At 40.3% G+C, this 25,785-nt stretch overlaps 1 protein-coding gene across 1 annotated transcript in view; it reads left to right on the top strand.

The window, feature by feature from the left end:
- Positions 1–25,785, top strand: part of LOC142940930 (putative E3 ubiquitin-protein ligase HERC1) — a 69,983-nt gene that overhangs the window by 33,380 nt on the left and 10,818 nt on the right. Inside the window, exons 37-63 of the mRNA XM_076083133.1 lie at positions 214–770; positions 1,922–2,537; positions 3,219–3,492; positions 4,148–4,358; positions 4,454–4,620; positions 5,608–5,727; positions 11,831–12,077; positions 12,383–12,436; positions 12,518–12,570; positions 12,874–13,074; positions 13,163–13,337; positions 13,937–14,204; positions 15,497–15,710; positions 16,591–16,799; positions 16,903–17,030; positions 18,286–18,422; positions 20,094–20,294; positions 20,389–20,519; positions 21,376–21,587; positions 21,716–21,818; positions 22,033–22,179; positions 22,304–22,405; positions 22,511–22,684; positions 23,294–23,593; positions 23,684–23,749; positions 23,848–23,973; positions 24,661–24,799. Coding sequence (XP_075939248.1) covers positions 214–770; positions 1,922–2,537; positions 3,219–3,492; positions 4,148–4,358; positions 4,454–4,620; positions 5,608–5,727; positions 11,831–12,077; positions 12,383–12,436; positions 12,518–12,570; positions 12,874–13,074; positions 13,163–13,337; positions 13,937–14,204; positions 15,497–15,710; positions 16,591–16,799; positions 16,903–17,030; positions 18,286–18,422; positions 20,094–20,294; positions 20,389–20,519; positions 21,376–21,587; positions 21,716–21,818; positions 22,033–22,179; positions 22,304–22,405; positions 22,511–22,684; positions 23,294–23,593; positions 23,684–23,749; positions 23,848–23,973; positions 24,661–24,799 — 5,332 coding nt within the window. The remainder of the gene's footprint in view (positions 1–213; positions 771–1,921; positions 2,538–3,218; positions 3,493–4,147; positions 4,359–4,453; positions 4,621–5,607; positions 5,728–11,830; positions 12,078–12,382; positions 12,437–12,517; positions 12,571–12,873; positions 13,075–13,162; positions 13,338–13,936; positions 14,205–15,496; positions 15,711–16,590; positions 16,800–16,902; positions 17,031–18,285; positions 18,423–20,093; positions 20,295–20,388; positions 20,520–21,375; positions 21,588–21,715; positions 21,819–22,032; positions 22,180–22,303; positions 22,406–22,510; positions 22,685–23,293; positions 23,594–23,683; positions 23,750–23,847; positions 23,974–24,660; positions 24,800–25,785) is intronic.

Here is a 25,785-nt window from a genome sequence, read left to right as displayed (position 1 = left end):
CCCCTGTGTCATTTACTCATATTTAAATGAGGTAGTATGCAAAAATGTGGCCATTTTTATGTTAATGAGCCACATTGCAAAAACAGTCCAATTCACAAAGACCATTACACGCAGTTACACTAATGTGATGCTTTCTATATATATATATATTATACATATATATATATTATATATATATATATTATATATGTATATTCTGCTTATTTGTTCCAGGTTAAGATCTGTGACATGCAGATGAGGGGCACACCTCGAGACCTCTTACCTGGCAACCCGGTCTGCAGCCCCATGGCCACTGTCCTGGCCGAGGCCACTACGCAGCTGATCCGCATCCTGCATCGCACCGACCTCTGGACCCACCGCATCAACGAGACCATGACCGAGCGGCTCCACAGGATCAAGCCTTGCTTTAGGGAGTCCGCCGGCACGTCCGGTGGCGGGGGTCAGAGGCTGAAGAAGAGTCGCTCGGTGCAGAGCCGCGAGGAGCACGACGCCCAGAGGGAAAGCCAGGAGACGCCCACGAGGACGGAGGAGGAGCGGGGACGCCACGGGCGGCAGCACGGCCTGGGGGAGCTGTCGGAGCACCACCTGAGGACGCTCTGCACGGAGGTGTGGCCGGTCCTGGCGGTGATCGGAGGGGCGGACGCGGGCCTGCGTGTCGGCGGGAGATGTGTGCACAAGCAGACCGGGAGGCACGCCACACTACTGGGCGTGGTGAAGGAAGGCAGCACCTCGGCGAAGGTGCAGTGGGACGAGGCCGAGATCACCATCAGGTACGGGGGGTTGTGGCACCTTTCTTTGACATTTTTATACGTTGCTATATTTGTTATTTGCTGGTATATTTTACAGATATACCAAATTGTAAGCAAGTTGTGAATTTATTTCAACATCGGCCATGTAAAGATTTTGACTGTCACTGCACACTCAAACAATATGTGCTGAGTCAGCAGCTTTTGCTTTTAACGAGGGGAAATCCATCACATGATTGTTGGTCCAACAGCAGCGCTCTGCACGATGTTAGAGACGCACCGACAGCAAGTCTTCTTATTGGCTGATCCTGATTCCTTAAATCGTTTTGAATAGTCTGACCTGCTGATTCAGAGGTCATTTATAGTTTAGACAAACTTTCCTCTTAACTTTTCTTTAAATGGAAAATTTAATTGGATGTTCATAAATTATGAACATGATTTGTAAATTTTCATATCATAGAAAACATTCTATTCTATACTGATGTATGTAGGTCTGTTTTAGAGTCAACGATTTATTATCCGTCTAAAGTGATGTATTTATTTATCTGTTTATACAAAACTATGAATGAATCTATTTACAAGAATGTAAAGTGTGTATATTATGTTTTATTAACTCACTGCGTGGAATATATATCAATATGATATATGTGAATATATTTCTTGTGTTTACCTGATGGTCTGAATAAGTCGCTAAATATGTCGCCAGTTGTTGTTTTTTTTTAGAAATAAAGTCGATAAGAGGGTTTGAAATGCGTGTAAATTCAAACCAGCACAGAATGGTCTGTATGTGAAACTGATCGGTGCGTCTCCAGTGCTCGTGTGACTTATGGTCGTCGGCAGTTTGACCTCATGGCTGATGAGAATGTATTCTGGAGCTTTCTTCACTGCCTGTATTCACATCCCTCTGACACCCTGCATTAGCCTCTTCATCGGTTTATTTTTCACCCTCCATTTCCCCCTCGCTCTAATTCACTGTTTTCATGTTTGTTATTGACTCATCATTAATCCACAACTCTTCTGCACGATGATTCACCGAGCGGCATGATTTTGTGCCATACCCACACACTCCATTTCTTTATTTGTCTCGCATGCTGTGCTCTTTCTCTCCTGCCCTTTCCCTCACTTTGTGTTTCCTTCCCTTGTCTCCTTTCACTCTCCACTCCCTTCTATTAAAGCTTCCCAACTTTCTGGTCGCCTAGTGACACTCCGCTTTACAACCTGGAGCCCTGCGAGCCGCTGCCCTTCGACGTGGCGCGTTTCCGTGGCCTCACCGCCTCGCTGCTGTTGGACCTCACCTACCTCACCAGCATCCACGAGGAGACCGCCGCCAAGCTCAGCTCGCGACGCCACGACAAGAAGCACCGCGGCGCGGCCTCGTCCGGGCAGGAGCCAGCCGGGAACGAGGACAAGGCGGAGAGCGAGGAGCACAACCGCAACGAGCAAAAAGATAACGGCGGAGCGGCTCCAAACATCACAACCTCTGACCTCCGAGTGTCCCACAGCCTGGACGAGGTGAAAGCACACGCGGCGCCCAACTCAAAGTCGGAGAGCGAGATCTCCTCTGTGGCTGGCGGGAACGAGACCCTCTTCACCGTGGCTCCTCACACTCCCGCCGAGGGGAACAGGAAGAAAGGCCACGAGCACGGATCCCGCGGCCACGAGTCCTCCCCTGTTGCCACGCAGTCTGAAATCCACGCGGTGCAGCTGTCCTACCTCTACCTGGGAGCCATGAAGACCCTCAGCACCCTGCTGAGCTGCAGCAAGTACGCCGAGCTGCTGCTCATACCAAAGGTATAAGAGATATCCGATATATATAAATATATATATCAGAGCTCACGGAGTACAACAGTCAGATGAATCACACACATGCTCCTCAGCGGTGTGAGGAAATGTACAGGGTTTAGTAGTGTGAGCTTCTTCTCCATCGTCAGTGTTTTACTACAGTAGACGGAGTTTGGAGAAGACAAGAGTTTAGTTTTTTATGCACTAACGATGCATAAGTACCTCAGACAACATCCAATATATCCCTCTAACTTTTTTGAGGAAACAAATGGCTTCATAGTTCAACAATAATATTAAAATGTTTAAATCTATAGCAGTTCATAGATTACATTCTAATCAAAACACATTTGTATCCATGCGAATATGTTAAGTACATGTCTAATATCTTAATACATTTCTCTTGTGTTGTTCTTTAACATAACTAAGACTATAGAAGTGCAGAAAATATGTAAAAAACAAACATTTGAGAACCTCTGCTTTAAGGAGTTTTATTTCTAACGGAAGGATCTGAGAATAGTAAAGATATAACTGTGAATAAGTGCATTTATGTTTTTCACCTCCCTTCCCTGTTTTTATATGTATGTTTTTCTTTTCTATAACTAGAATCATTAAATATGGATACATGTGTGTCTGCTGGTGTGAAGCAGATCCAGGGCATCGTGCTCATCTGTCCTCTCCTCTGACATTAAGGTGATACCAGAAGCAGCGCCCAGCGGCCACAATGCGGATCTGAACGCCGGCACCGGAGGAAGCACAGCTGCCACCTCGCCGGTGTGCCAGGAAGAAGTGGAGATGCGGGCGGCTCTGCAGTTCCTCATGCGCCACATGGTGAAGCGGGCGGTGATGCGCTCCCCCATCAAGCGGGCCTTGGGCCTGGCCGACCTGGAGAGGGCGCAGGCCATGATCTACAAGCTGGTGGTGAACGGGCTGCTGGAGGAGCCCAGCGGGGGAAAGGCCAAGCCTGGTGAGAATATGAAGCCACGTGAAGCCCGGAGAGCTCTTACTGACAAAGCTTTGTGTTTCTCAGGGCTCCACGCTAAGCTATGGGCCAGATAGACAAACTGACTTCTCCAGAATAGAAAACAACGGCCTATTAATGAATAAATACAATCAACAAAGAGTTGAGCAATTAGAAAATAAATGTACTTTGTTACTGTCATCGATAGTGGTTATTATATAAAAACTCACTTCATAGTGTTATGAAATCAAACCGGTCATACTCTCCTCTCTCATATCTATTTCATGTTGTGAAAACATCTCCTTCAAACAACTGGATTCATTAAAGTTTTCTGCCAAAAACTACATTTTACAAGATTACATTTAAGCGTTGTAATCATAGACTCTAGGTTGTAATTTACCTTTGCCCAAAACCCATTTTTTACTGGAGCTTGAACGCACCGCAATGTAACTGAATGGAACCTCCGTACATTAGCGCCTTAAAAAGCAGGACTGTGCTACGGAGCGACGCCGTGCCTGCAGCAGAAGAGCTGTTCACTATTATTAATCTGAGCAGCATGCATGGCGATGAATTATAATATAATATAATATATCTACATGTCTGCGTGAGGCATCCGACACACAAAGTTCACTTTTCCCCCGGGGCTTTTCGTCTCCCTCAGGAGTTAGGAGTGAACCAGAAGGTGAGGGGGAAGGCACGGAGGGCGAGCAGTTGGCTCAAACCCCGATCACCACCAGCCCCTCGGCCTCCAGCACCACCTCCTTCATGAGCTCCTCGCTGGAGGACACCACGACTGCCACCACGCCCGTCACAGACACGGAGACCGTCCCCGCCTCGGAGTCTCCGGGGGTCATGCCTCTCAGCCTCCTCAGGTCAGAGCAGATGGCCGCAGCCAAGCCAGCCTTTTGTTTCTCATGAATGATTCAAACTGAGATGATTATTTTAATGCTTCTCTGTGATCCGACAGGCAAATGTTCTCGAGCTACCCGACCACCACCCTGGTTCCAACCCGGCGAGCTCAGACTCCTCCGGTGTCGTATCTGCCGACCTCGCCCTCTGACGAGGTCGGCCGCCGGCAGAGTCTCACCTCCCCCGACTCCCAACCCTCCAGACCTCAGAACAGAATGGGTACCTGTAAGTCTGCCAGACTGCCATGCATGTAAACATCGCTGTTCTGCTGCTGAAAAGCTTGTACAGTATGTTGATGTAAGCCAGAGTTACTGTGTTTTCTTTAGTCGTTACAAACCGATACATAAAACTGATTTCATTGATTTTTCTTACTGCAAGCTGGTAAACAGAGATGTAAACGATGCAGGTTTATGAGGAAGAGGATGGATTCAACACCTTTCTTAGAGCTCAAGGATACAAAGTGAATCTGAACCACAGACTGTGTATAAGAAGTGGACGTAGTCATCGTGACATCACTCGTTAGTTTGTGGACTGATGTTTTAAAGCCTTGAGTTCAACAATTTATCCGTCGCCATCTGAGGAGGAGTGACGTAGAGACGCCGTATACGTCTCTGGTAGAGACCTGTCAATCACCGTGTAGCCCCGCCCTAAAGCATCCCCTGCTTTATGGTCTGTGTGACTCTAAATGGACCATAATGTACTAAATGAACATCATGCTGTATTGAAGAAGACTTGAAACTAGAGATTGAGACCATAAACTCATGTTTACAATGTTTACCGAGGTAATAAATCAAGAGAGAAGTAGAGTCATTTTCTCATAGACTTCTATACAACCAGAGGAGTCGCCCCCTGGTGGACACTAGAGAGAATGCAGCTTTAACACATGAAGCATTGACTTCATTTTTCAGAACCGAAGGTCTCCCTCCGCCTGGTTTACAAGAAAATTCCAGAGGGAACCTTTTAAATATTAGATGATGATTTAAACAATGGGCCTCTCTCTGTGATTTAGTACCTCTGCTTGTTTTCACTGAAGCTTAAGATATTCTTAATAATGTCTTCTGACATTAATAGAGCTGCTCTATATTTCAGGCTCCACTGTGACACACTGAGGGAAACCCTGCAACATTTGAATTATTCTCTCATTCCAAAAGTTCAAACCAACATCCCAGATTTCATGATGATGGTCTCTAATGTTGTTGTTGTTTGCTCCAGCTCTGTCGGACCCCAGCAGCCGGCTGTCTACGTCTCCTCCTCCTCCTCCTGCCATCGCTGTGCCCCTGTTGGAGATGGGCTTCTCTCTGCGCCAGATCACCAAAGCTCTGGAAGCCACTGGTCCGTCTCACCTCTCTGCTGTTTTAGTATATTCATCAACTATATGTATATACATACAACTAACCATTATATTCATCAACTATATGTATATACATACAGCTAACCATTATATTCATCAACTATATGTATATACATACAGCTAACCATTATATTCATCAACTATATGTATATACATACAGCTAACCATTATATTCATCAATTATATGTATATACATACAACTAACCATTATATTCATCAACTATATGTATATACATACAACTAACCATTATATTCATCAACTATATGTATATACATACAACTAACCATTATATTCATCAACTATATGTATATACATACAGCTAACCATTATATTCATCAACTATATGTATATACATACAACTAACCATTATATTCATCAACTATATGTATATACATACAACTAACCATTATATTCATCAACTATATGTATATACATACAACTAACCATTATATTCATCAACTATATGTATATACATACAGCTAACCATTATATTCATCAACTATATGTATATACATACAACTAACCATTATATTCATCAATTATATGTATATACATACAACTAACCATTATATTCATCAACTATATGTATATACATACAGCTAACCATTATATTCATCAATTATATGTATATACATACAGCTAACCATTATATTCATCAATTATATGTATATACATACAGCTAACCATTATATTCATCAACTATATGTATATACATACAACTAACCATTATATTCATCAACTATATGTATATACATACAGCTAACCATTATATTCATCAATTATATGTATATACATACAGCTAACCATTATATTCATCAATTATATGTATATACATACAGCTAACCATTATATTCATCAATTATATGTATATACATACAACTAACCATTATATTCATCAACTATATGTATATACATACAGCTAACCATTATATTCATCAATTATATGTATATACATACAGCTAACCATTATATTCATCAATTATATGTATATACATACAGCTAACCATTATATTCATCAACTATATGTATATACATACAACTAACCATTATATTCATCAACTATATGTATATACATACAACTAACCATTATATTCATCAATTATATGTATATACATACAACTAACCATTATATTCATCAATTATATGTATATACATACAACTAACCATTATATTCATCAACTATATGTATATACATACAACTAACCATTATATTCATCAACTATATGTATATACATACAACTAACCATTATATTCATCAACTATATGTATATACATACAACTAACCATTATATTCATCAACTATATGTATATACATACAACTAACCATTATATTCATCAACTATATGTATATACATACAACTAACCATTATATTCATCAACTATATGTATATACATACAGCTAACCATTATATTCATCAATTATATGTATATACATACAACTAACCATTATATTCATCAATTATATGTATATACATACAACTAACCATTATATTCATCAACTATATGTATATACATACAACTAACCATTATATTCATCAACTATATGTATATACATACAACTAACCATTATATTCATCAACTATATGTATATACATACAACTAACCATTATATTCATCAACTATATGTATATACATACAACTAACCATTATATTCATCAACTATATGTATATACATACAACTAACCATTATATTCATCAACTATATGTATATACATACAGCTAACCATTATATTCATCAATTATATGTATATACATACAGCTAACCATTATATTCATCAATTATATGTATATACATACAGCTAACCATTATATTCATCAACTATATGTATATACATACAGCTAACCATTATATTCATCAATTATATGTATATACATACAGCTAACCATTATATTCATCAATTATATGTATATACATACAACTAACCATTATATTCATCAACTATATGTATATACATACAGCTAACCATTATATTCATCAACTATATGTATATACATACAGCTAACCATTATATTCATCAACTATATGTATATACATACAACTAACCATTATATTCATCAACTATATGTATATACATACAGCTAACCATTATATTCATCAACTATATGTATATACATACAGCTAACCATTATATTCATCAACTATATGTATATACATACAGCTAACCATTATATTCATCAATTATATGTATATACATACAACTAACCATTATATTCATCAATTATATGTATATACATACAACTAACCATTATATTCATCAACTATATGTATATACATACAACTAACCATTATATTCATCAACTATATGTATATACATACAACTAACCATTATATTCATCAACTATATGTATATACATACAGCTAACCATTATATTCATCAACTATATGTATATACATACAACTAACCATTATATTCATCAACTATATGTATATACATACAACTAACCATTATATTCATCAATTATATGTATATACATACAGCTAACCATTATATTCATCAATTATATGTATATACATACAGCTAACCATTATATTCATCAACTATATGTATATACATACAACTAACCATTATATTCATCAACTATATGTATATACATACAACTAACCATTATATTCATCAATTATATGTATATACATACAGCTAACCATTATATTCATCAATTATATGTATATACATACAGCTAACCATTATATTCATCAACTATATGTATATACATACAACTAACCATTATATTCATCAACTATATGTATATACATACAACTAACCATTATATTCATCAACTATATGTATATACATACAACTAACCATTATATTCATCAACTATATGTATATACATACAGCTAACCATTATATTCATCAACTATATGTATATACATACAGCTAACCATTATATTCATCAACTATATGTATATACATACAGCTAACCATTATATTCATCAACTATATGTATATACATACAACTAACCATTATATTCATCAACTATATGTATATACATACAACTAACCATTATATTCATCAACTATATGTATATACATACAACTAACCATTATATTCATCAACTATATGTATATACATACAGCTAACCATTATATTCATCAACTATATGTATATACATACAGCTAACCATTATATTCATCAACTATATGTATATACATACAGCTAACCATTATATTCATCAACTATATGTATATACATACAACTAACCATTATATTCATCAACTATATGTATATACATACAACTAACCATTATATTCATCAACTATATGTATATACATACAACTAACCATTATATTCATCAACTATATGTATATACATACAGCTAACCATTATATTCATCAACTATATGTATATACATACAGCTAACCATTATATTCATCAACTATATGTATATACATACAACTAACCATTATATTCATCAACTATATGTATATACATACAACTAACCATTATATTCATCAACTATATGTATATACATACAGCTAACCATTATATTCATCAATTATATGTATATACATACAGCTAACCATTATATTCATCAACTATATGTATATACATACAACTAACCATTATATTCATCAAGTATATGTATATACATACAACTAACCATTATATTCATCAACTATATGTATATACATACAACTAACCATTATATTCATCAACTATATGTATATACATACAGCTAACCATTATATTCATCAACTATATGTATATACATACAGCTAACCATTATATTCATCAACTATATGTATATACATACAACTAACCATTATATTCATCAACTATATGTATATACATACAACTAACCATTATATTCATCAATTATATGTATATACATACAGCTAACCATTATATTCATCAACTATATGTATATACATACAACTAACCATTATATTCATCAACTATATGTATATACATACAGCTAACCATTATATTCATCAACTATATGTATATACATACAACTAACCATTATATTCATCAACTATATGTATATACATACAACTAACCATTATATTCATCAACTATATGTATATACATACAACTAACCATTATATTCATCAACTATATGTATATACATACAACTAACCATTATATTCATCAACTATATGTATATACATACAACTAACCATTATATTCATCAACTATATGTATATACATACAACTAACCATTATATTCATCAACTATATGTATATACATACAACTAACCATTATATTCATCAACTATATGTATATACATACAACTAACCATTATATTCATCAACTATATGTATATACATACAACTAACCATTATATTCATCAACTATATGTATATACATACAACTAACCATTATATTCATCAACTATATGTATATACATACAGCTAACCATTATATTCATCAACTATATGTATATACATACAGCTAACCATTATATTCATCAACTATATGTATATACATACAACTAACCATTATATTCATCAACTATATGTATATACATACAGCTAACCATTATATTCATCAACTATATGTATATACATACAGCTAACCATTATATTCATCAACTATATGTATATACATACAACTAACCATTATATTCATCAACTATATGTATATACATACAACTAACCATTATATTCATCAACTATATGTATATACATACAACTAACCATTATATTCATCAACTATATGTATATACATACAACTAACCATTATATTCATCAACTATATGTATATACATACAACTAACCATTATATTCATCAACTATATGTATATACATACAGCTAACCATTATATTCATCAACTATATGTATATACATACAGCTAACCATTATATTCATCAACTATATGTATATACATACAACTAACCATTATATTCATCAACTATATGTATATACATACAGCTAACCATTATATCATCAACTATATGTATATACATACAACTAACCATTATATTCATCAACTATATGTATATACATACAACTAACCATTATATTCATCAACTATATGTATATACATACAACTAACCATTATATTCATCAACTATATGTATATACATACAACTAACCATTATATTCATCAACTATATGTATATACATACAGCTAACCATTATATTCATCAACTATATGTATATACATACAGCTAACCATTATATTCATCAACTATATGTATATACATACAACTAACCATTATATTCATCAACTATATGTATATACATACAACTAACCATTATATTCATCAACTATATGTATATACATACAACTAACCATTATATTCATCAACTATATGTATATACATACAACTAACCATTATATTCATCAACTATATGTATATACATACAACTAACCATTATATTCATCAACTATATGTATATACATACAACTAACCATTATATTCATCAACTATATGTATATACATACAACTAACCATTATATTCATCAACTATATGTATATACATACAACTAACCATTATATTCATCGTTGATTTTATCTATGGGTTATTATTTTATTTTTGACGTTGATTTTGATGCATTTCTATTTCTTGTGCAGGAAACTAGTGAAATATGAGAAAATAGTTAAAACTGTAGTTTTGAAGCCAGGGCTCCAGATCTAAAGGCTGATACAGATGTTACGCTGTCATGGCTGTTGGATCAAAGATTTTGGTTTTGATTTGTTTCAATGGAAACATTTCTGTCCATAAGGAGCTGAGGGGTCTGATTTTGGCAACACAGTTTTTTATAGATTCATTATAGTACGTGAGGTTCAACTCCCACAAAGGAAAATACTCGCAGCTTTGCATTAACGAAGCCAAAATGATGCAAAAGTTAAAAAGCCAAACGTGAAGGATAAAGCTTGAATGTCTCGTTTTTGTTTGACAGAACAGACGCAACAGTTTACAATTCTTAAAAGTACATTTATTTAAAATGTCTGTATTATTAGCAACTAATGCAAGTGAATTCAAAATGCAAAACAAACAGTGATTAGGTAGTAATTAGAGCATTATATAATTATGGCGTTGCATTTGAAATGAGTATTTCTATATACAGCAGGTCGTCCATCATAAACTTGTTATGACTCGTTGTCTGATCCAATCCTGTTAATCTCAGGCGCTCGAGGAGAAGCAGACGCTCAGAACATCACGGTGCTCGCCATGTGGATGATCGAGCATCCGGGCACGGAGGACGAGCAGGACGAGCCTCACACCAGAGGAGGCGTCGACGGGTCCGACTCGTCCTGTCCCGGTGCAACGGCCTCTTCTGGAGGCAAATCTCTGGACCGGAGCCCGTACCTGTGCTCGCCCGGAGACATCGCCAGCGCAGACGCTTCAGAGATGGAGGAGGGCTTCAGCGAGAGGTACAGACGAGAAGTCTTAAAATGAAAGTGTTTTTAATAACAGACGTCTTCTTGAATACATGTTGAGTCATCAATTAACAAGCGTGGTCAAAAAGAGAAAACTAATTCCAAAACGTTTTTTTTATATGCCTTTAAAGGTTCATCTGTGTGTGTGTGTGTGTTTGTGGGCCTGTTAGTTTTGTGTGTTTGAGAGAGTCGTGCCACTCACCTGAAGCGTTGCTGTAAACATTACAGAAGGAACCGACACTCCAGCTTTTTATTTGTGAAAGTCTATATAGAAAAGTCTATGTTTGTGTACTTTGTAGTCCTGAGGGCCTGGACCAGGACAGTGCGGCGGCCTCCAGCGGCGGTCCGCTCAGAGGCCTTTATTTTGTTCTACTTTGTCATTGAAAGGAAGTAAAATGGAGCTCATGTCATTTTATTCTCTGATGTGTATTCAGGTATAAAGGACAGGCTCCGGACCTGCTGGGAAAGCAGGACAGTGTCTATGAAGGTACGGCGTGTTGTGATAAACAGATGTTTGGGTTCTCTTGTAAACAAGCTCAGTAATAGTGTTTGTTTTCAATTCAAACTAGATATTTCTTTTATAGTTTAGAGGGTAGGATTTAAATTTTGTTTAATATTTATTGTCGTTATTATCTACCTCATTGCCGGTGTTTTGGTTAAAGTATAAGTTGAAACATCAAAGTATGGTTTACATTTCGTCATTCGCAAGTGCCTTCATCCTTTCAAGTGTAACTTGATGTTAATTCTGTGTATGTCTTCAAATGCTCTGCGTCTGTCCGTCCCGCTGCAGAGGACTGGGACATGCTGGACGTCGACGAAGACGAGAAGCTGACGGGGGAGGGAGAGTTTGAGCTGTTGTCTGGACCGTTGGGCCTCAGCGAGCGCAGGATCGTCCCCGAGGCCCTCCAGTTCCCCGACAGCGACCCGCTGGGGGCCTCCATTGCGATGGTGACGGCCAGCAACAGCATGGAGGAGACCCTGCTGCAGATAGGTGAGGACGAGAGCCCATCACAGCAACACGTGTGATGGTATCGGCCTGAAGTGAAGCAGTAAACTGACTGTGTGTTGTTGTTGTTCAGGCTGTCAGACCTCGGTGGATAAGAGTTCATCGGGCAGAGTGACCCTCGGCGAGCAGGCGGCCGCCCTCCAGAACCCCCACGACCGGGTGATGGCGCTGAGGAGGGTGACGGCCACGGCCCAGGTGCTGCTGGCCCGGACCATGGTGATGAGAGCCCTGTCCCTGCTGTCCGTCAGGTACTCTTCACTAACCACTCCCTCTGGCTGGGCTCTGTGTTTACATCTTCATCTTCTTTGTCTTCTTTCATTCTTTTTAGACACGCATTAAAAGTTAAAATATTCTCAACTTTTCAGTGCGGAGTTGCACCGCTTGTCAATGTCACGCTTGACTGAGGCAGCCAGTCAAATCAAGCAAAAGGCGGGCTTTACTACTTTACTCCTGACTTCCTGATTTGATGCCGGTAGATGTGGTAGGAACGGACATTGATGTTACCGATTTAACTATATAATTCCCTCCTCCTCATCCAACAGCAGAGCAACAGAGAGCTCGACGTCTGCATTACATCTATTTGTTCTCCATTATTTACGTTTGATCGCTCCACCGGCTCATCAGCTGTTTTGCCCGACTCGCTTCGCCAAGAGGTGTTTTTGAAGCATCGCTTGTTGCGACTTGTCTCACTGTGATCGGCCCCGAAGACACTTCGGCATTGGCTTCGCTTTTCAGAACCAGAGGTGGCCGCCTCACTACAACCCTAAAAATGTCCTTGGCGGTTGGATGGAAGCAGCTTTCTGTCTGTTGTGTAATATGTGACTTCTCTCTCTTCCCTCCCACACAGCGGCTCGAGCTGCAGCCTCGCAGCCGGTCTGGAGTCTCTGGGTCTAACCAACATCAGGACTCTGGTCAGGCTGATGTGTCTGGCGGCAGCCGGCCGAGCCGGTCTGTCCACCAGCCCCACGTCGGGCTCCGGTCACGCCGAAAGGCCCCGTGGGGCCGCCAAGGCCAGCAAACCCATCTCCTGTCTGGCTTACCTCAGCACCGCGGTGGGCTGCTTGGCCTCCAACAGTCCCAACGCGGCCAAGGTGCTGGTGCAGCTCTGCACTGAGGTACGCCATGATTGATGATTGACTGATTCAACACATCAGAGGCAAACATCAAATGTCTTTTAGGTGTCTCAGACAAGCAGCTAATTGATTATTGACTAAAAGTCTTTGTTTTTTGTGTTTTGGGGATTTTTTTCGCCCTTTATATAGATTTAGGACAATAGAGAAGTAACAGTAAATACGCGCGACTTGAACTGGGGATGTTGTATTTACTTTGTCAAGGACACCCTTTGTTTTTGCTTATTGATGGCCCGTGGCATGTGATGGAATATACTGAAATAAAATCACAGTTGAGCTGCTTCATCCGCCAACAGTGACCTGTATTAAAGCTGAAACATTATTGTTTTTAACATTGGAACACCTGGTGAGTGAATGAAGGAGCAGCATCAGGTCCAGCCGGAGAACTAAAAGTGATCATCTATAAATTATAATATGGAGCTTGAATCAGGAGGTGTTTAGCTTAGCTTAGCATAAAGACTTGAAGGTGCCTGGCTCTGTCCACAGTTTATAAAGAACACCTACCAGCACCTCTGAAGCTGAGTAATAAACACATTGTGTCGTGTGTTTAGAAACGATCGTCTCGTTACAGGATCGTCACAATATCAAAATGCATATTGTCGTGTTTTTATATAAACATATAAGCACGAGAGAACAAACTGCTCTTAACTGCAACTCTTTATTAGCTTAACTTCCTGGTGCTGCAGGTTACTGCCACGGTACAGACTACAGGTTCCATGCTTCCATGTACAGCTTCTTATCACCCTCTATGTACCAACGTACATTTATAACAAATACCACACATATTACGGTAATCAGCGTTGCATATGTGTCTGACCACAATACTAAAAAAGAAATGATTCCTTTAAATTATTTTTTTAAAGTTGTTATAATAAGCATATCATTTAGTTATCGCTACTGAGAATTTATCAAACATAAAAACATGACGTGGATAGGTTTGCAGTTTTCAAGGTGTATATTTCAAATTGCATCTCTTACACACATGAAGATAAAGTTGTGAACACCAGCTGAATATCTATTATCAGAATCATTATAACTGTGTTATAACTGCTACTGTGTAAAGGGAATACTGCTGTTAACAAGAACGTGATTTGTAGAAGTGTTTGCAAAACAAATGTTATTGCACTTTTGTTCATATAGCAGTACTTTTAAAATAAAAGGGCGCAATACACTACTTTTGAATGCATTATTGAATTTTGCGCATAACAATGCGATTAAAAATTGTAATCGTTGCCCAGCACTAATATATTTATAAAGGAATACTCTTTCCTCTCCAGAACCTGATCTCTGCAGCGACCGGCATGAATCTGACGACGGTGGACGACCCCATCCAGAGGAAGTTCCTGCCCAGCTTCCTGCGCGGCGTTGCCGAGGAGAACAAGCTCGTCACCTCCCCAAACTTCGTGGTGACTCAGGCTCTGGTGGCCCTGCTGGCAGACAAAGGGGCCCGACTCAGACCTGCGTATGACAAGGCTGATATGGAGAAAAGAGGTGTGTAGACTCAGTTTGTCTCATTGGGCTCTTCATCAATAATGTTTAATTTTTATGTTCATATTAGAGTAATCAAGCATCCTGAACATGGCACTGCCTCCGGTATTTAAGCCAAATTACGTACTTTTTTCTTACGTTATTGTAATTTAACCTTAAAGGGACAGTTCACTCCAAAATCAAAAACATATTTTTTTTATTCCAACAGCTATGTCTCTGTCCATAAATCCTGACGCGTTTACTCGAGATAATCCACCGACCTTGTTGTGAGACGTTTCATGTAGGAACTATTTTCTTTCTGCTAAACTACACCTGCCAGCCGTATCACCGCTCAGAAGGAAGCATCTCCACTCGACACTGCTAGCTCACCTAACACCACGGAGCTAACATTGCATTAATATTGACATGTTGTCCACGAGAAGATGCACGCCCCCTTCTGAGAGGAGGTATAATTAAAGCCTGTGGTTCGGCAGAAAAAAAATAGTTCCTGCATGAAACTGATTTCTGGAAAAGAGACGTTGCTGTTTAGTTTTTCAAATGTATTTTTTGCAATCAAAACAAATCAGTCTGGATTGATAAACAACTACAGGTAAGATGAAAATATGTATTCCAGTGATTCTGTCCTATCATGTGTTTTTCAACAAAATATAATGTCACAGAAATGTTCACATAATTGTATCATCAGTGCTGTCTGTTCAGCTTCCATGACTCATTCTTGTTCCAGCTTGTTTCTTTCTGTTCACTTGGGTCACTTTTTTTCTGTGCCTTTTGTGTTTGTCCTTTTTGTTCCTCCTCTCACTCACCGGGTCACCTTCTGTTCCGTGTCGAGCAGGTCTAATTGCGCATTTGTATGCCCACCCTTCCCATAATCCCTCCGCTGTAGGGCCTCTGGAGCTGGCCAACGCTCTGGCGGCCTGTTGCCTGTCCTCCCGGCTGTCCTCGCAGCACCGCCAGTGGGCCGCCCAGCAGCTGGTCCGCACGCTGGCCGCCCACGACCGCGACAACAACCACAGCCGGCCGCAGACCTTCGCCGACATGGCGGGAGACCTGCGGAAGTGCTCCTTCATCAAGCTAGAGGCTCACCAGAGCAGGGTGAGTCAACACGGGATCAGGAGTGTTCCCACAGCTGGGTTTGAGCTCAGAATATATATTAATAGAAACTGTTAGGTGTTAAGAAAACGTCTGTTTCACTCAGGTCATCACGTGCGGTTGGTGCAGTAAGAAAGGCCTGTTGGCTACGAGTGGCAATGACGGGACGGTGAGGATGTGGAACGTGACCAAGAACCAGTACACCCTCCAGCAGACCTGCATCTTCAACAAGGAGTAAGGCTTTCTCTAATCCAAATGTTCCACCTGCACAAACCTCGGTGTGTGAATGAAACCAGTGCTGCATTTGGAGGGAAGAGCTGTAGTACAGCTCTGGTGCCACAGAACTGATCTAAACATTACTTTGATCTTGTTTCTTTCTGCAGCTACAGCATGTTTTATAAGTTATTTTTGTTGAACCCTCTAAACCCCAAACAGTTCCTCTCTGTGGTCTCACCTCAGTATAAAGTCCTGCTGCTCTATAGTAACAGAACCATCATGACTAGAAGTAGAGAGAACGAGAACGTGTCTTCAGTGCAGAATAACACAGTTATGATGACATCAATCATAGAGAAGAAACAAAACACAAGTTGAATTTCTTTGATATTTTATTTTACAAAAATTGGAAAAATGTTACAAAAACAATGGAATCTATATATCCAACATGTCTCCAAGTGTCCACAAGTGTTACTAATGTTGGGAATAAATGGAGGCTCTCTGTGCTATATGTATTGAACTATTAACATTTCTACAGCCTCTTCTCTCCTCTCCTCTTCTCTCTCCTCTTCTCTCTCCCCTCTCCTCTTCTCTCTCCTCTTCTCTCTCCTCTTCTCTCTCCTATTCTCTCTCCTCTCTCCCCTCCTCTCTCCTCTCTCCTCTCTCCCCTCCTCCCCTCCTCTCTCCTCTCCTCTCTCCTCCTCTCTCCCCTCCCCTCCTCTCTCCTCTCTTCTCTCTCCTCTCCTCTCTTCTCTCTCCCCTCCTCTCTTCTCTCTCTCCTCTTCTCTCTCCTCTTCTCTCTCCCCTCTCCTCTTCTCTCCTCTCCTCTCTCCTCTCCTCTCCCCTCCCCTCCCCTCCTCACTCCTCTCTCCCCTCTCTCCTCTCCTCTCCTCCCTCCCCTCCTCACTCCTCTCTCCTCTCCTCTCCTCTCTCCTCTCCTCTCCTCCCTCCACTCCTCTCTCTCCTCTCTCCTCTCCTCTCCCCTCTCCCCTCCTCACTCCTCTCTCCCCTCCTCTCTCCTCTCCTCTCTCCTCTCCTCTCCTCCCTAATTCAAATGAATGCTAATGTTCTGTTGATGTGTGTAAATAGGCGACAGTTTGCCAAAACGTTCCCCATAACAACTTCTCATGAGGTGATAATATGTGCTCACATTTCCCCATAACAACTTTATGAGGTTATAATACGTCAGATGTTTTTATTTTGGGCCAAATATGAGAATGTGTTGCAGCTTAAAGTGTTGGGTCTCATGTGTGTTGATTCTGTCTCCTCTCATCAGTGACGGCTCTTCAGAGGACGGCATGTCCGGTTTGGGGTCTCCCAGCGACCCTTGCATGTCTCCTCTGGCTTGGAGCGTCACTGGAAAATACCTGGCGTCGGCCATGGAGAAAATGGTCAACATCTGGCAGGTTAACGGTAAGCAGTTATGCTTTTCACTGGCTCCACTGGGTTCTTCTTTTATAAGAGGCCATGTTAATGATGCGCTCCATTAGCGTTGTTTCATTATGAAATGTGTTCCGTGGCTCAGCTTGTGTCGGCAGAATATGAATGAGACGGCATTAAGATTTTATCGCTCCCGTTAAAAATAGATGCTCTGGATGTGGTCCAATCATTATTCACTGGCTCCCCCCACACGCCCCGCAGCACCGACCATCTGTCCTCGGCCACTTTCAGTCGCCTCCAGGACCAACGCCCACGATTCTGATCAGCTTTCATGAGCACATTTTCTCTCTTCTGCCTTTGAAACGTGACTCTGTCTGTCATTGCCATCTTTCTGTGGTTCATTGTTGAGCAATCAGTTCGCACCAAAGTCCATTAAACACCTCGGTATATTTCAGAACCGCTTCTAAAGTTCAGTGTAAACGTACTCAACCGTTGAGAAGTTTGATGTTTTTCCTCTTATTGTAACAGAAATAAAAACAGTATAATGTCCGTGTTCCCCACAGGATGGTGGGCGGACCTTTAGGAATAACATTCAGTACATTTTAAAGTTAAATGCATCAATCTGGTGCAGAATTAAGAACCCAGATCTGTGAAGAACTTTGTGCTCTTGTTCTAGCAGAGGGGGAATGTAACGAAGTACATTCAGGTTTTTAGGTACTGTACTTTACTTAAGTACTTCCATTTTATGTAACTTTATACTTCTACTCCACTACATCTCAGAGGGAAACATTATACTTTTCATTTCATTACATTTATTAGACAGTATTAGTCACTAGTTTGGCTATTTTGCAGATTCACATTCTTAACACAAAATATAAATAAACTAATGAACTATGATGTATTATTAAGTAGTAAATGTCCAATTATGAAGTATATAAAGTAGGAAAAATGAGCCCCGACATTAAAGTGATGAGCACTTAAATGCATCAATAATTATAATCCAATGACGTAGAGCCTAAAGTCAATGTATTTGAAATGCGTCAGTCTGCATATTGAGTGTACTTTTGGTACATCAAGTATATTTTGATACCAATACTTTTGTACATAAAAAGTAATGCTAGACAAATGAGGACTACTAATAGTAAGAGCAGCCGTGGATATAATAGAATAATAATGATAATAAATAGTTGATGCCTCGGCTCCTCCAGTCTACAGTCTGATCAAAAGTTTACTTTCAACTTTTCAATCATCAGAAGGAAACGTTTGAAATGTTTCTTCTAGTCTTCTACTCCTCTGTTGTTCAGAGAGATCCGTTGTTCTTTTAGTTATTATTTATTATTTATTTCAACAGATAAGTCAATTTAAGAACCAGCTCTCATTTACAATGACGACCTTTCCAAAAAGGCAGCAACAGGAAGTCAATACAAGACGAAATAAAACATCTCAAACAATCACCGACAAAATGTACAACATATAAACAAAGTGTTCCTGGAGAGGAAGGTGCAGTGATCAGAGCCCATCGTCTGTCAGTCTGGTTGAACCAACTAAATAACATCTATTATTAATAAAGCGTCGTATAGAGGAGTCCTCCCAGCAGTCCATCTTTGTGGCAGCAGATTACAAACCTTCTGAGCGGTAGATTTTATTTCTCTGACCGGTACAAAGCTCCTCGCTGACCTGTGACCTCCCCTCCTCTCCTTTAAGGCGGTAAGGGCCTGTTGGACGTGCAGCCTCACTGGGTGTCAGCGTTGGCTTGGCCTAAAGAGGAGGCCGAGTCCCTGTGGTGCGGGGAACCCAAAGACATGCTGCTGGTGGGACGGATGGACGGATCTCTGGGCCTCATCGAGGTGCTGGACAGCTCCAGCATGCACCGCACCGAGCTGGAGCACTGCTACCGGAAAGACGGTAGGAGCCAGTGTTCTCGTGTTCTCGGTGGTAAATGTTATTTGGAGGAAACTCTTTACAGATGTTTGATAGTAATGTTTCCTTCCCCTCTCAGTGGCCGTGATGCACATCGCCTGGTACAGTGAGGACAAGCCGTTTGCGGTGGGCTACGCAGATGGAAAGCTGCTGATTGGATCCAAAGAGCCTTTAGAAAAAGGAGCCATCGTGGTCATCGACGCTCACAAGGTTTCTACTCAGTTCTACTCTTTCTAGGATTCTACTCAGCAAAGTTTGATTTGTTTTTAAACACATTTTATTATAGTTTAGTCCACTTTATTTGTTATCTGTATTTTTACTCTTTGTTGTATTTTACTTTTTCTATTTTAGTTGAATTTTCTTTATTTATTTACTCGTATTGTGATTATTATTTATTTTATACTTAATAATTGTCATTCTATTGTTCATATATGTTTATCATTTTATTCTTTTGTTCTTTGCTATTCTTCTGTTGTAATCTTTAATGAAAGAATTTCCTTTGGTATTAATAAAGTTGTATCTTATCTTTAGTTCATAAGATAACATCTAACGGGTTCAGTTAAAGTGTGTTACATTGTTTAAGTGTAAACTCTTTGTGTACAAACATTGATTATCCTGCTATTATAGAATGTATTAAGGTTTAAATGTACAATACTCACACATATTTAACTGTTGTGATATGAAACATTTCCTTAATTGTCTTAAAATCAGATACTTATACAGAAACAAGAATATAGCAGTTAATATGAACTTTGGGAGCTACCTATGAAGAACGTTGTGCTCTTGTAAACAACTCTGATCTAGCAAACTATTTCATCATAAACACATTGGTTGTTTAGATATGAATAGTGATGTCACAACCACACACGGGGATCCTCCTGCACAGAGCTTCCTAGATTAGTTCGGATTGGATCTCTTCCCAAATCGTCCCTCGCTCACATTCCCGTCTCCTATTTTACTCGTTGACGAAAGTTTCAATAGATCTCGTCATCACGATAAATGAGATTTGATTTGGTTTTCGTCCCTGCTCCTCGTGGGCTGAACCTCTGAATCTTGTGTTTCACAGGAGTCCATCACCAGTATGAAGTGGAGTCCTAACGGTCAGATCTTGCTGACCTGTGCCAAGGAGGAGACGGTGAAGCTGTGGGCCAGTCCGGACTGTCACTCGGGCTCCGGCTGGCACTGCCTGCAGGGTCTTCGACACCCGTCCCCGGTGAACGGCGTGGCCTGGTGTGGCCTGCTGGGACGTGGCCCGAAGACTCTCAGCATGTTAGCCATGTAGGTCCTCAAGTACTCGCACCTGATCACACTCACTGGTTTTTATTGAGTTCATGAGGCGTTCATGTTGCAGTCATCCTTTAGATGAGTTCCTCAAACTCATTCTCTTTTATTTCTTTTTTTTACAGATGCTGCCAGAACGGCCACGTCTCAGTCTGGACTGTTCCTCAAAACATCTCTAACTTCCCAGATTCCTCTTCCTCTGACTCTGAGGGATGGTGGGAGAATGAAGTAAAACCTAAATTCATGGTACTTACAAGATGTTGCTGTTATAATGTAAACAAGGTTGCTGTTTATTTTTAAATTCCTGGACATGCGGTGAATGTTGAAGGTGATTTTGTCTCGAATTCTGACCAAGCCTGCAGATTCATCCCAATTGATGACTGTTTATTCTCTCCACACGTACATGGTCTTCTTCCACTTATCTGCCGTCCTTGTGTTGCAGTCTTCCCGGTGGTCGGGCAGAGGAGCGACGTGTGTTTTCCAGCTGAAGGGCCACATCACCCCAGTGAGAACGCTGGCCTTCAGCCCCGACGGCCTGGCTCTGGCATCTGGAGGAGTGGGAGGCCTCATGAACATCTGGTCCCTGCGGGTAAGAAAACTCACACAGGATAAATGTAAACACTGCAGGTAGAAGTAACAGATGTACACACACTCCTCTCACACTGTGTGTGTGTGTGTGTGTGTGTGTGTGTGTGTGTGTGTGTGTCCAACAGGACGGGTCGGTGCTGCAGACAGTGGTCGCCGGTTCAGGTGCGATCCAGAATATTGTCTGGATCCCAGATGTTGGTGTGGCCGTCTGCTCCAACAGGTCCAAGGTACCACATCTGTACACCTTTGTTCCCCCCCCCCCCCCATGTTTCTAGCCGCATCGCTGTGATGAGATGAATATCTATTTACTCTCCGGTCTGCTTCTCTTCCAGGACGTGCTGGTGGTGAACTGCTCCAAAGAGTTCATGGCGTCCAACCATGTGCTGGCCACTTGTCGCACCGCTCTGAAGAAGCAGGGAGTGGTCGGCCTCAACATGGCGCCCTGCATGAGGGCCTTCCTGGAGAGACTTCCTGTCATGCTGCAGGAGCAGTATGCCTACGAGAAGGTACGCACGTTTAATATCTATCTCCGGTCTAAAGCCTCTTTCACACATAATGCTCGAGATGTTAATGGGATAGTCTGTCAGGCATCACTTGTGATGTTCATTATTCACACATGCACGACACTCTCGAACATTTCCATCTTGCACCTTTTCACACATGTCATGGCAATGGTGGACCGTCCAGCAGATGGCGTTTTTTTTGTCATGTTTAATGTGTTTCACATTTTTCTGATATTTGTTGGATATATTTGTGACATTTTTCACACATTTTTCTGACACTGTTTTTTCTTCACATATTTTACTACAATTTAAAGATATTTTTTGGACTTTTTTCACATATTTTATTTTTTAAATATTTTACAAATAATATTTGGATATTTTTCACGTATATAATCTTCTTGTAGTTTTCCGTATTTCTTGGGATATTTTTTATAAATATATAATCAATATATATTTATAATTTTTTTCACATATCTTACAAATAACATTCAAATATTTCTCGGGTATTTTTCTTAACATTTTAACAGTTTTCACACATATTTACTCATCACTTGAGGGTGATTATTCTCCATCATTGCCAGTTGTTGATGTTTCCTCCTCCTCCTCCTCCAGCCCCACGTGGTGTGTGGCGAGCAGCTCGTCCACAGCCCTTACATGCAGTGCCTAGCCACCCTGGCCGTGGGGCTCCACCTGGACCAGCTCCTGTGTCGCCCCCCCGTGCCGCCCAACCTCCGACACTGCCCGCCGGAGTCTGACACGGCCGTCTGGTGCGCCAGCGAGTGGTCCTGGTTGGACTGCTTCTCTACGACGGTCAAGGCGGCGGAGGCCCTCGCTCGAGGCGCCTCCTTCTCCGAGTCGTTCTCCGTTCCCGACCTGGAGCCCGTGCCCAAAGACGAGATGGCTCTGCTCATGGTGAGGGAGGCTGCTGTTGCTTCAACTGTTTATCATCTAATTAACACCTACTGTTGAATGTAATAACCGTGTTCCACTCTGTTTTTCCAGGACAACAGTAAATGGGCATCTGGTCTGGATGAACAGATCATGTCCTGGGCCACCTCCAGACCAGAGGTAGTTTAGATTGAGACCCAGATTAGCTGTAATAAGTGTGCTTGTTTACTCTCAGACTGTGACGATAATAATGTGTGTGTGTGTGTTTTTTTTTGCAGGACTGGCACCTCGGGGGGAAGTGTGATGTGTATCTGTGGGGTGCCGGGCGAGACGGCCAGCTGGCAGAGGCCGGCAGAAACATCCTGGTGCCCACAACCGCCCCGTCCTTTTCTCAGGCACAACAGGTACACAAACGTGTCGCGTGTTTGTTAACTAACCCAGCCTGGTGACTGTCATCACATCACAGAAGAGTCCAGGATACGTCTGCTATTTTCTTATACTTTACTGCAAGACAAGGACAGTGGAAACTGCTTCTAGTGATCGACCGCTTACATGGATCAGTACGCTTGGAACAGAAATATTCCTCTACAAATGCTCTTAAAATAATAATAATAACTTTATTTATATTGCACCTTTCAGAACAAAGTTACAAAGTGCTTCACTATGAAAACTTAGAAGCAAATATGAACCATCAGTACAATTTACCACAGTACAATACAATAAAATGCATAAATACATGTATGTATTGCAGTTTTGGTTTGCTAAAAAAAGTAATTTTATCTCAAAAAAACAAAATGTGTGCGGGGAAAGCAACCGTAGTCAAAGGTCCAGTTCATTTATAAAGTCAAACGTGTGCTACATTTGACTTGACTTCATAATCTGCACTATTAGATGTAGGATCCAGTGTTTGTCACGTGGGAATCCTCAGACTTTATGTATTTAATACCGACTCTTCGGAGTGCCTCTTTGAGTTAATGGATTTTGACATTTTGAATGTTGACGCGTGTTCTTTACCAGCTTTTAAAACGTGGTCCCTTTTTGATGTGATTGTTTATTCCCTGCATCTGTCTGCTCGTCTTTCCTTCCTCCAGGTGGTGTGCGGTCAGAACTGCACCTTTGTGATCCAGCCCAACGGGACGGTGTTGGCCTGCGGGGAGGGAAGCTACGGCCGTCTGGGTCAGGGCAACTCTGACGACCTGCACGTCCTCACCGTCGTCTCAGCTCTGCAAGGTGGAGCTGAAATATCACACACACACACACACTGTTAAGATTCACTAATATGTTTGACACTAAGACGTGCTCACCTGTGTGTCCTCTGATGGAGTTTAATAGCTTTTAATCAAATCTATTGAGGTTTGAATAACTCCGACTCAACGACTGTCATAAGATTTTAAAACCTACAGTTTTGAGTTGTGAGAAAGTTAATATATTTTCCAGCAAATGTTGATTCGATATGACTCATTGAAATAACAGCTCTAGCTTACTGACTTTACTCTTTATTTTTCATGAGCTCTTAAATCCGAACACTGGAGGTCCTTCTGCAGAATTATTAAGTTTTTATAAGCTTAAAGAGACTTGAATCAACGCTTTAAAGCACCAAAGTCACACAATAACACAAAAACACTGGAAAATAAAATAAAACCAGGCGGCAACCTGGAAAGTTCTGAAAAGTGAAGTCAAAGCTTCATGTGTTAAAGCTGCATTCTCTCTAGTGTCCACCAGGGGGCGACTCCTCTGGTTGTATAGAAGTCTATGAGAAAATGACTCTACTTCTCTCTTGATTTATTACCTCAGTAAACATTGTAAACATGAGTTTATGGTCTCAATATCTAGTTTCAAGTCTTCTTCAATACAGCATGATGTTCATTTAGTACATTATGGTCCATTTAGAGTCAAACAGACCATAAAGCAGGGGATGCTTTAGGGCGGGGCTACACAGTGATTGACAGGTCTCTACCAGAGCGTTGTCCAGTCTGGGAGGCAGTTGTCGGTGTTCTCGTCTCACGAGTCTCAGTGTGTTTTTACTTCATGACAGTTAATTGTAACTTTTTGGTCGTCTAAAAATGTCTCCTTCAGCCTTCGGTTGTACTTAGCTCCGCCCTCTAGTGTCACTTCTGTTTGCAAATAACTAAGATGGCGACGGCCAAAATGCCAAACTCGAGACTTCACAACGACAATCCACAAGCCAGTGTGAGACGCCAGGACGACTACGTCGG

This window comes from Anarhichas minor, unplaced genomic scaffold (genome assembly GCF_050575085.1).
Source record: "Anarhichas minor isolate MPS153535 unplaced genomic scaffold, ASM5057508v1 ptg000121l, whole genome shotgun sequence".
Lineage (NCBI taxonomy): Eukaryota > Metazoa > Chordata > Actinopteri > Perciformes > Anarhichadidae > Anarhichas > Anarhichas minor.
The sequence above is the reverse complement of the archived record's forward strand: the minus strand, read 5'-3'. Positions and strand labels throughout refer to the sequence as shown.